The sequence below is a fragment of the Actinia tenebrosa genome, unplaced genomic scaffold (genome assembly GCF_029948245.1).
Source record: "Actinia tenebrosa isolate PJP-AT-01 unplaced genomic scaffold, QUT_ActTen_1.0 PGA_scaffold17__23_contigs__length_9995812, whole genome shotgun sequence".
Taxonomy (NCBI): Eukaryota; Metazoa; Cnidaria; class Anthozoa; order Actiniaria; family Actiniidae; genus Actinia; species Actinia tenebrosa.
In genome coordinates, this window is record NW_028292577.1 from 4,598,403 (window position 1) to 4,609,373 (window position 10,971).

Here is a 10,971-nt window from a genome sequence, read left to right on the forward strand (position 1 = left end):
ATATATATAAAATATAGAGTATATAGAATAGCCTAGATCATAGACGAGACATGCCCCCCGCCACCCCGAGTCCCACGCCCGCGCAGACAGACTTTATGGTCTGTCTTAGTGCGCATGCCCGAAACCCGGAGCGACAGAGAAACATGTCCCGTCCCCCAATCCAGGCCACTCCATATAGATATAAAATATAAATATGAAATTTGTAAAAAAAAATCATCTAATTTCTAATGAATTCTGATAGTTTCACTTTAAAAGTCTGGAGTGAATTAGCCTCCACATGATGTAAACCATTCCCGGGATCGAGTTCGTTAAAGGCATACCGCACGACCTGGATGAAGATGATTATTTCAACCCTAAGATCAAGAATTTGATTGTGATTGACGACCAAATGACAGAGACGTCCAATGATAAGAGAATCATGAACTTATTCACCAAAGGATCTCATCATCGAAACCTGAGTGTCATTTTTCTTATGCAGAATCTTTACTTTCAAGGAAAAAGTATGCCGCGCACCTTGAGTCTGAATGCTGCATACCTCGTTCTTTTTAAAAACCCAAGAGATAGACTATAAATGATGACTTTGGGAAAGCGGATGTATCCAGGCAAGACAGAACAGTTCATTCAAAAGTACGAGGCCGCTGTACAACGCCCTTATGGATATCTTTTCGTGGATCTGAAGCCAAACACAACAGAAGAATGCAGGCTCAGAACTGATGTTCTCCCCAATGATCAGACTGCTTTCCAGCCGAATCCTACAACAACATTATCACACTGGTGGAGAGTATGATGACACTATGACATCCATGGCTAACTATTTCGAACGTCAAAGTTATTTACAACCACCCATACTCAAAACAATACAGAATTTAAAGGAACAGATGGATAACATTCTTATGGAACCCAATGTTCCCGCGGAACTGAAGATCAAAGAAGTCCTTGCCCAAGTACGAAAATTTCTAAGCAGTTGTAACCGTGTTCAAAAGTAATAACTAAACTGTAAACCAATAAAGTTATATATGCAAAATAAAGAAACTTGAGTGAAAAACACTTGTGGTCAATATTTACTGCATTCAGCGAACCTCGACAATATGTTACACATAATACATGAACAATAAAGCAAGTTTAACAAATTCACGTCTGATGATAATCATTGTCTGCATGATCTTCTGCCCGACCAGACAAACCGCAAACTGCAGAATCGAGGCCATAATTCACAATTTTGGGCGACTTAGAAAATTTCGAGTATGACTAAAATATTGTCAAACATTTCTCACAAATCGAAATAAATATAATATAATCAAACTTCTCATGATGCATGACGTTTATTCATTATTTGCATATATCGCAGCGACAGTTGCACTGAGGTGAATCCAACTGGCAATCAGGCATAGTATAGTAGTAATAAATTATGCGTTCGGTGTGTATATAATGAAGTAGAGAGAATAAGAGAAAAATAAGGCAATCAGGCAGATGAGAAGATAATGAGAACAAAAAAACAATTCGTAGACATACAATAAATTAGGAATAACAAATCGAGCTGTCACGCAAATTGAATACGATGAGAGAAAAATTCCCTTCTGTCTTGAATAATAATCATGACGTCACCCTTTATCAATCTAAAAATAGAAGATGATCTCAAAACCCCTATGAATCCGAAATCCAAGATCCGAAGGCGACCGAGTGGAAAATCCGCATCTAATCGATTGTCCGCAATGAATCCGCATGATCCTGATGTAGAACGCCCCCTCCCCCTACGGGCCCGGGTTAGCCCGACGGGGCCCGTGGCGTAGAACTGGTACTTTCATACTACTGGCGAGCAAGCCTCTTAGGAAAAAAAGTCGTGAAATTTAAACCGAAGTTGCGACAATACACTTCTCTTTCGCTCACTAAAGCCCTCCACTTCCACTTCATCGTCGCTTAAGACAATTATTCCTAAGAAAACATAATAGCCATGAATAAAGGATTCATGATAAATAGAGCTATACGTGTGTTCACTCTTGGAATACAGGACACTATAAACAATAAACCTTCCTCCATTTTGGCACACAACAAGACGACACAGACAAGAACAGCTGCAGCCTTTTCCCCAGACATTTCCAACCAATGCGATCATGGTGAAATATAACAAGCGAACAAAGTGGCATTGGCTATTTGCTGAGTTGAGTTTGAGTTGAGTTTGACGTTGAGTTTGAGTTGCGCGATGGGAGGCTTTTACCTGGTCTAGAAAATAATTCTAATTCCATTTTCCGTTGAAAGTATGCTTTAAATTGCAAAATCGCCGAATGTTTACCATTCCACTTCACGTAAGTCTTTTTTTATCAAACAATTGCCTTACAAGAGTTGTTGTTCATTTGGCCATCACCCCACATCTTTATTATATGGTAATCTCACCTTATTTTGAAGCAAGTGTGAGCTGGTTTTCGGCGATGATTTTTTCGGAATTCAAAGCTTAAAATCATTGAAAACTTGCATTTATAATTGCAGAAAGACATCTTAAACAATACGCCATCTTGGTTGGCAGATAGCCCAATGCTAAAAAACAGAGATCCCGCACATACATAACATACATTGAAAAGGCATTGAGGCGAATGTGAACAGCGCTGTTATGAGCACCACATCATTATGTTATTACCATTATAAATATGGTTCGTGTTCTTCTCGTGAACCTTTTGGACATGTTTACAATTTAGACTAGAGTAACAAACAAGCAGTGTGACCTATATACCGGTACGTAGTTCAACCGTAAGTCTTACCGATATGTCTCTTGGTAGGTAGATCGGGTTGAAAATATTAAAAACAATTAGTTAAAAGAGAATTCTTGTCTACTATTGTCATGAAAAAAGGCTGTTGTACAAGGCTAAAATCTTGTTATTCAGAAAGTATAACTTGTTTGGAAGTGGAGATAACCGATGAAAGTGGAATCGAAGTGTTAACCCAAAGTAAAAAATTTATTCAAAAATGAGGTTTAGGCCTTCGTTTGCTTATTTCCCGTATATTTTCTATAAAAAGCCTGACAAAGCAAGATTCTAATACAAATGCAACAAAACATCTTTGTACAATTGAAAATACCGCTTTAAACAGGCATTTTATCATTTTATCATAGTACATCAGTTTATAAATTATCATTTAGGAAACTCAACTCAAACTCAACTCAAACTCAACTCAAACTCAACTCAAACTCAACTCAAACTCAACTCAAACTCAACTCAAACTCAACTCAAACTCAACTCAAACTCAACTCAATCGCAGTGATTATCTTATCTCGAACAAAATGTAACGTTGGTGATTTGTTTATATGGATTTTACTGACAGGGAAAATTGATCATTACTCGTTTTTCAATTTCTTCATTACTCGCTTTTGTAGAATTCTATGTAGCAATGAATTTGGCTATTACTCGTTTTTCATTACTCTATTACTCGTTACTCCGTTACTCGTTTTAGTAACACCCGATCCCCAAAGTAAGATACTTCATACAGTCCAGCTTCAAAGCTTTCCTTAATAATATTTTAGTATTTGGTCGATCGAGGTTGTAAAAAGATCAGTAAAAGATAGATATCCAATCGCTTCCTCGATCATCAACTTGCACGTATCGGTAAAACATTTGTCCTTACATTAAGTCTCCTCTAGACGAGACCATAGTTCTGACAAAATAATTTAGTGATATATTTTTTTAACACGAATTAATAGGTAATATACTTACTTAAACTGACGAAGAGCGGGAAGAAGAGGATCGCACAATTTGATTCAAGTAGTTTTAATTTGCTTTCACTTGCGACTGAGTAATGGATAGGTATGGCAAGCCGTTACTGCCAAAAGGGATCGAGATTTTTTTAAGGGGGGTTGAAATTTTTTTCTTTGTCCAGATTAACTTTTTAGCGATCGAAATATATATATACACTGTTCAATTTTTTTATTCCAGCCTCAGTTGCTGCTAGCGAGTTTTTCTGCTTATTCTCGCTAGCGAGTTTTATCGAGGTGGAAATTCTCGCTAGCGAGTTTTTGAACCGAATTCTCGCTAGCGAGTTTTATCGAGGTGGAAATTCTCGCTAGCGAGTTTTCTTCATGCTTCAATGACACGTTAAACTCATCGTTAATGATGAGCTTGGCGTTAGGTGCATATTCGGTGGGATGGGCGGAGCCAGGCACAAGTTAGCGGTAACCATGGTCACCCTGTCACCACCCACCGAACACCTGTCACATTGACCGCGATCAGTCAATGGAATACTTACCTCTACTTACCTGTACCAGTGGTAGGGATGGCGGGCGGGAAATTAAACTCGTGTTGTAGCGTAATAGCGTAATAGCGTAATAGCGTCGTATAGCAAGTGCTAGCGATAGATAGCGATGGCGAATAAAGGTTCGCGTGGTTGGCATTAAGCTAGCGTGATCACGTGTGTAGCGTCTTATCGAATTTCGTAATGATAGCTATGATCCATATCTCATACAGGCCACAGAGATCGACTAGGATAGATTGCGACATGCTATAAACAACTTGCTAGCTGAGTCGATCAACGATCGCGTGAGGTAATAAATGCGTTGACAGCGGAGATAGCGGTATGCGTCCGGACAACGCTACTGCGAGATGTCATTGACCTCGAGTCTAACTTAGCCTAAATTACATTTAACCACATTGATACTGGCGCGTATGGAGGGCTTGGGTCAGAGTGATATATCAAAGATGGCGGCGCTCTCGCACAAAGAAGAACTAAAGGAGTTTTTCGTTGGTATTGATAAAGTTTTGCAGCAACTGGAAGGTTGTACTGACCTGCTACTACTTGAATATCGCCGTAGGGAATTGGAATACTATTTAGGCATCCTGGCAGGAATTATTTATGATTTGGAGTTTAAGAACAATAACGACAACCAAGATAGCAATACTACCGACAGTGAAAATCTCCGGCTGGTAAAAGAGCTATATGACTTTTCTTACCATAAATGGCTATCCTCAGCCGAGAAAGAAGAGGAAAGCCATGAATCAACCTACCAGCTTCCCACCGAGGAGACCATGGGGCGCCCAAAATTTGTAGTAACAAAGCAACAGCTGGAGAGTCTGAGAGAAACCGGGATGACATGGTCCCAAATAGCTTGTTGCTTGAATATTAGTGAACGAACACTGTACCGACGAGTACAGCAATTTAATTTAAACCGGACGTTCTCACAGATTACAAACTCAGAGTTGGATGAGGTCCTTAAAGAAGTAGCATCACTCACTCCAGGAGCAGGAGAAAGCTATATCCGTGGAAGTCTAAAGAGTAGGGGAGTGTACGTTCAACGTTGGAAGATTAGAGAGCGATTGTACCACCTTGATCCTGTTGGTAGGGCGTTCAGGAGGAACAATTCAATACAACGTCGTGTTTACAATGTCCCAGCACCCAACTGTTTATGGCACATTGACACTAATCATAAATTGATCAGTTGGCGTTTTGTAATTCATGGCTGTGTAGATGGCTACAGTAGAACAATCATCTTCCTGAAATGTGCAAATAACAACTTAGCTGAAACTGCACTCCATTTTTTTCAACAAGGTGTAGACAATTATGGTATTCCTAGTCGAGTTAGAGGTGGCTGTGGTGTGGAGAACTGGGATGTAGCAAGGTTCATGGTTGCATGTCGCGGTACAGGGAGAGGCAGTTTTATTACTGGCAGGAGTGTGCACAATACAAGGATTGAAAGGCTATGGAGGGAGGTCAATCGTGTTGTCAACCATTACTATATGGCCATTTTCAGACACATGGAACAACACAGAATACTCAACTCCAATGATGAAATCGACATCTTTGCTCTCCACTATGTTTATCTCCCCCGTATTTCAAGGTCACTTTACGAATTTAATGAACAGTGGAATTATCATGGCATGCGAACAGCAAGTCACTGTTCACCACTTGCTCTCTGGAATTCTGGAATGATAGCAAACCCTAGTGACAGTGTGCTGGACTTTGATATTGACAGCTATGGAATTGATTATGACACTGTAATGCCTCTTGACATTTCTGATGTCAACAACGTTGCTGTCCCTGAGTGTCTCTTTAGTCTTGGAGAGATTGAAATGGCACAATTAGAAAGAACTGTAAATCCATTAACTGATGATGGTGACTCTGGAATTAATCATTTTTGTGCTACACGTTCTTTCATTGATACCTTAGAATAGAATGCCGTTGTGCAAAACAAGTATGAAGGCTAGTAGAAATAATGATTTGTCAAGGTTTGGAATTCTTCAAAGCATAATATTCTTGATTCACGTTATCAACACCATGATTATCGATCTTATTCCCCTTCCTCCTCCCTCCACACGCACGTCCAACCTTAAGTGAATATCTGGATAAACCCTATTCATTGCGTTACACTGTTTTTCAAGATTCAGGCCATGTGTCATTCCCTAAAGAATATGATTCTTTGTTTAGGCTGTGTTCATAACCATGTGCCTTCTGATGCTTGTAAAATAAGGATTGATACTCTAAATAGATATAAAAATTTATTCCCACAAAATGATTACTTACTATTATTAAGTACTGCCAACTATCTTTTCCTTAACAAATAATCTTTTTAAATCTAGTGCTACATGGTGAAACAGCAAAACATATGTCAGCAACAAAATGATAAAATTTAATCTGAAACCCCAAAGTGTTATATGATATTATAAATGTAATGCTTGTTGTTTTGAACTGTTTAAAAACAGTTTTTGTTTCTAGACATACAGTAATAATCAATAAAGTGAACTGCTTGATCCGAAAATTCAATGTAAACAAAACAATGTAATTAGGGAAACAATTCTAGCCTATTAATAGGTATTGACACTCAGTGCATTAAGCAATTTAGCCACTTAGCCAAGGCATGGGAATATTTCCATTAACTTGAACACAACATTAATATATAATGATAAATGCTTAAAAGCAAAGTATTAACTATGGCATGAATAGCAAAAAGTCTCTTGTATGAATAAATATCTTTATAATCACATGACACCAAAATGGTTGTTGGCAAAGGCTAGATCATACAGTTCAAACAGCTTCTCTTCAGAAGGTAAAACTTTGAGAAGTGGTCCTCTGGGAAGGACTAAGTTGTTGGTACAGGTGTGAGCTGTTGGTATATAACAGACAGACTTTTCTGATGCCTGAAGTATAATAAAAATGTATGGTATTAGATATCACTGTCTTATCATCATCATCCCAAAGATTTCAAGTAGACATGCATTTCCTTATGCTAACCAAATTGCCCTATCCCCCCAACATATGCTAAGATTTTTAGGAAACATTATTTGGCTGAATTATTGGGATCAACGCATCAAAAATACAACCCATTTCTTTCTTTTTCCAATTTTTGGACACCTTAATTGTCATCAAGCACCATTCATCACTTCAAAGTATGAATAGTGTTTAAGAACTCCAAATAATAGAAGCAAATAACAAAGGCCAGATTACCAGGTCGTTTGTCCATCCATGGGCAAATGTGATACTTGGATGCTTGGCAAAACCAAGAACTGGCTCCTCTTCTGCTCCAGTGACGAAGGCCAATATGGAAGTCAACATCACTGGTGCCCGTCTACCACTTGCAACTTGCCTGATGTACTTCACAAAAATTGCATAGACCTCCTTTTCTTTGGAATGTGCAGTAGAACCGTCTGGGGCAAAAACTGGAGATAGCAACTTAATCAACATTTTTGCATTCAACGTTTCACTCCTTGGTTTGAGGAGATAAAGTAACACAGGCTTTCTTTGGAAAATTCTAACCAATCCAAACTTGTTAAGCCCTTTTTGTAGGTTGACAATGCACTTGTTGATGCTTGGGTATATCAGCTGGTTAATCATGTCTTCAGGAATAATAGTTGGCAATTGGCCATTTTGCAGGAGTGCCACTCCCAGCATAATCCCTACATAGTAATATTCATCAGAAAGGTACTCTCTCAGACCCTTGTCAAAGTACTTGTCTTTCATTGCAGCATTTACAAGACGGATCCACTCTTTTCTGGGCCCACCAAAATCTTTGGCCAACTCTCCCATGAAGTCTACTTCAAATGTTAGCAAAAAATTCTCAATGGATTCTAGTTCTGAAAAGGTTGTCTTCAGAATGTTCTCACGGTCTACACAAATGTAATTTGTGGCACCTTCTGAGCTATTGCTTACATCAACAACATCTAGATCTCTTCCCTTAACAAGATGTGTTTGTAGAAGTCTTAAGATTTCTACAGGATCAGTGAGTTCCTTTTTATTGATTTCCTCTATTATTGCATCATAGAAACTGACATCAGTAGGTAATGGGGTAGGGGTCTCTGAGTCATGATGGTAGTGATTTGTGTGTTGGTTGCTGGGCAGTTCACTTTGATCTGAGGAATAAAAAACATTCTTGTCATTTAAAAAAAAATATTATATAGTACATGAGTTTTTTTTTTGCCTGGAATGAAAGAACTTTGATTGTAAATAGATATACTCTCTCGTTTTGACTAAAATCTTTTCTTCATATGAAAAGGCTGCAGTTAGGTTTTTACTTTGTTAAGAAGGACAAATTATTCTGGAAACTTAATGGACTTGGACCAAAATCTGCCAAACTTAGTAGTACCTATAGCTCTTTGCTCGTTCTTTGAAAATCCTTTTCCAGTGGATGAAATCTATACAAATACTATACATTTGGATAAAGTTATCTGGTGGATAACTTTATTCAGCCTTTGTACGACTGGCTCCAGTTAGTTAAATAGACTAAAAATTTTATACTTCTGCAATGAGTGCATACAGTACCATTTTTATCAGCGGTTTCATCATTATGCAGTGTAGCTTGATCTGGGAAAAGGAACAAAAAGTAAATTTCTTGTACTGGGCTAAGTTATTTTAAACACAAAGTAACCCCAAGTTTTAATTGTGAAATATTAACAAAAATTCTCAATGCAAGCACTGATCATTACATTTCATACTTATTTAGCTAAGGGTCTAACCTGATTAGAAACCATTCCTGGCGTTAACATTATGAATTTAAATGGATTAACATGAATGGTTACATTACCAGTTACATTTCTTAATTCCTCAACAGCCAATCCAGATTGTTCTGAGGAAAATATAAACTAACCCTAATATTGGTCAAGGATATCTCAACTGAAGTAAATAACGGATTGCACTTAAACTTATTTCAAAGGGTTCTGGAATGATATTTGAGTAAAATTTGAAATAATTACAGTACCACTTGCTGCAATAGATTCACTTATAGGCCTTGCTGATTCAGCTTGATCTGAAGAAAGAAACATTACTTTGCAATTGGTTTTGATAAATTGATAGATAGATAGATGGATGGATATATAGATAGGTAGGTTTATTAAAAACACACTGATTGCAACCGCTAAGGTTGAAGTATAATAAATATTTTCGTTTTCTACATGAGCTGCAGAGGGAAATTTGTATGCATTGCAATTATGAGGAGTAACAATGGCTAATGGAATACAGTAATTATTAAGGACACCTTGAAATGCAGAGTACTTAAATTCATCATCACTTTTTTTATCATCATTTTTTTCATCGCCACTACTGTGAATCTGGTAATCAAAAATGGCAAAAAACATTAGATAATTGTAATTAAGTGCAGAGGGAAGTGAAAAAAATCATTTTGGCAAGGGCAGAGTTTATGTGAGCCCACCCCTCCCCCTATCAAGAAAGTTAGGTATTATACACCAATATTTTCAGCTAAAAATATTTGTGCATGGCTTTTGCTAAATCCACTCCTTTTTATTTGCGTTAGAACGCTGAATTTTTCTCCATTACTAATATAAAGATGCTTTTTCACATCGATGGCCATGTTGAACTCAAGAATAAAGCAGAAATACAAATTCCTTTTTCTATGACTTTTCATGGCTTTAAATTAAGCTTAACTTTACCTCAATTTCCTCGTACTTCTTCTTACTTGGGGGTTCTTCGTAAATCTCCAGTAATTCCTTCGGAGGTCTTACATAGATGGGCTTGTCTTTAAAAACTTTTTGAATTAGCTGGGCACTTAAAGTTTGACCAGGAGAAAGTTGAGGCACCATAAGCTTGTGATGAACAGGCATCAATAACTCTACCTCATCAAATTCACCAAGCTTGTCGGGAAACAAGCCTTTAACCTTATCCACAACAGTCGAATGATCCCAGTTCTTGTCAAACTCCACACTTGAAACTATGTGTTTGTTTTCCATCAAGAGAACTTTGGTGCCTTGCCGTGGTACTACACTATCTTTTGGCCCCCCAAGTAACACAACATCTTTCAAAAACACCTTCTTTGCTTGGACTTTATGTTTTTGTCTTGATTTTGAACCGCCTTTATTTCTCATAAAGTTATAGCCAAGCCTAAATCTCTGGGTTTGACTGGAACTCGCCAATAAAGTGGATCCCTGAGCCAAAGAACTCGAAGCCGCGGCATTGCTAGTTTGCGATGATGGCGATGAAGTAGATTGTGAAGATGACCTCCCGAACGCTTGAGAAACCTCCCGTTCTTGAACAGCTTGTGAACCCGAAGTTGGTTTTTGTAGCTCCTCGCTTAGTTTCGCAATATTTTCCAGCAATTTACGCACAGTTGGATTCATAGCCAACAAAAACAGCAGGGTAAAACACGTAAGAAATAGGCGAAGAAAGCAAAGAAGGATTTTTTTGAATTACAGAACCATGTGCTTAACGAAATGAATCATGAAATGTCATCAGTGAACTTATTATTGGGCTTCCTGTGTAGCAAATCTTCTCGATAAAACTCGCTAGCGAGAATTTCCACCTCGATAAAACTCGCTAGCGAGAATTCGGTTCAAAAACTCGCTAGCGAGAATTTCCACCTCGATAAAACTCGCTAGCGAGAATAAGCAGAAAAACTCGCTAGCAGCAACTGAGGCTGGAATAAAAAAATTGAACAGTGTATATATATATTTCGATCGCTAAAAAGTTAATCTGGACAAAGAAAAAAATTTCAACCCCCCTTAAAAAAATCTCGATCCCTTTTGGCAGTAACGGCTTGCCATAGATAGGCGT

General features: G+C 38.0%; 2 protein-coding genes across 3 annotated transcripts; one reads left to right on the forward strand and one right to left on the reverse strand.

Annotated features, from left to right (window-relative positions):
* The first annotated feature begins 3,800 nt into the window (after positions 1 to 3,800).
* LOC148910295 (uncharacterized) lies at positions 3,801 to 6,958 on the forward strand. The gene has a single exon (XM_089031849.1). The coding sequence runs from the start codon at positions 4,647 to 4,649 to the stop codon at positions 6,147 to 6,149; it is 1,503 nt and encodes a 500-aa protein (XP_088887975.1). The 5' UTR covers positions 3,801 to 4,646; the 3' UTR covers positions 6,150 to 6,958.
* On the reverse strand, positions 6,461 to 10,971 carry LOC148910296 (uncharacterized). Of its 2 annotated transcripts, XM_089031848.1 has the most exons (6): positions 9,855 to 10,970; positions 9,443 to 9,515; positions 9,167 to 9,214; positions 8,731 to 8,772; positions 7,420 to 8,321; positions 6,461 to 7,112 (listed from the first exon to the last, which is right to left on the reverse strand). In XM_089031848.1, exons 1-6 carry the CDS (start codon positions 10,536 to 10,538, stop codon positions 6,954 to 6,956), a joined length of 1,908 nt encoding a protein of 635 aa, XP_088887974.1. In that variant the 5' UTR covers positions 10,539 to 10,970; the 3' UTR covers positions 6,461 to 6,953. The 2 variants fall into 2 exon arrangements, with proteins under 2 accessions (XP_088887974.1, XP_088887973.1); XM_089031847.1 differs by having other exon boundaries at positions 9,167 to 9,515; positions 9,855 to 10,971.

Bases quoted from the DNA above. Each gene is read 5' to 3' on its own strand.
- LOC148910296 (XM_089031847.1), bottom strand. From the start codon at position 10,538: ATGAATCCAACTGTGCGTAAATTGCTGGAAAATATTGCGAAACTAAGC. The intron at 8,773-9,166 runs GTACTGTAATTA...TCCTTTTCCCAG, and splicing joins TGAATCTATTGCAGCAAGTG to ATCAAGCTACACTGCATAAT. The intron at 7,113-7,419 runs GTAATCTGGCCT...ATTATACTTCAG, and splicing joins ATGGATGGACAAACGACCTG to GCATCAGAAAAGTCTGTCTG.
- LOC148910295 (XM_089031849.1), top strand. From the start codon at position 4,647: ATGGAGGGCTTGGGTCAGAGTGATATATCAAAGATGGCGGCGCTCTCG.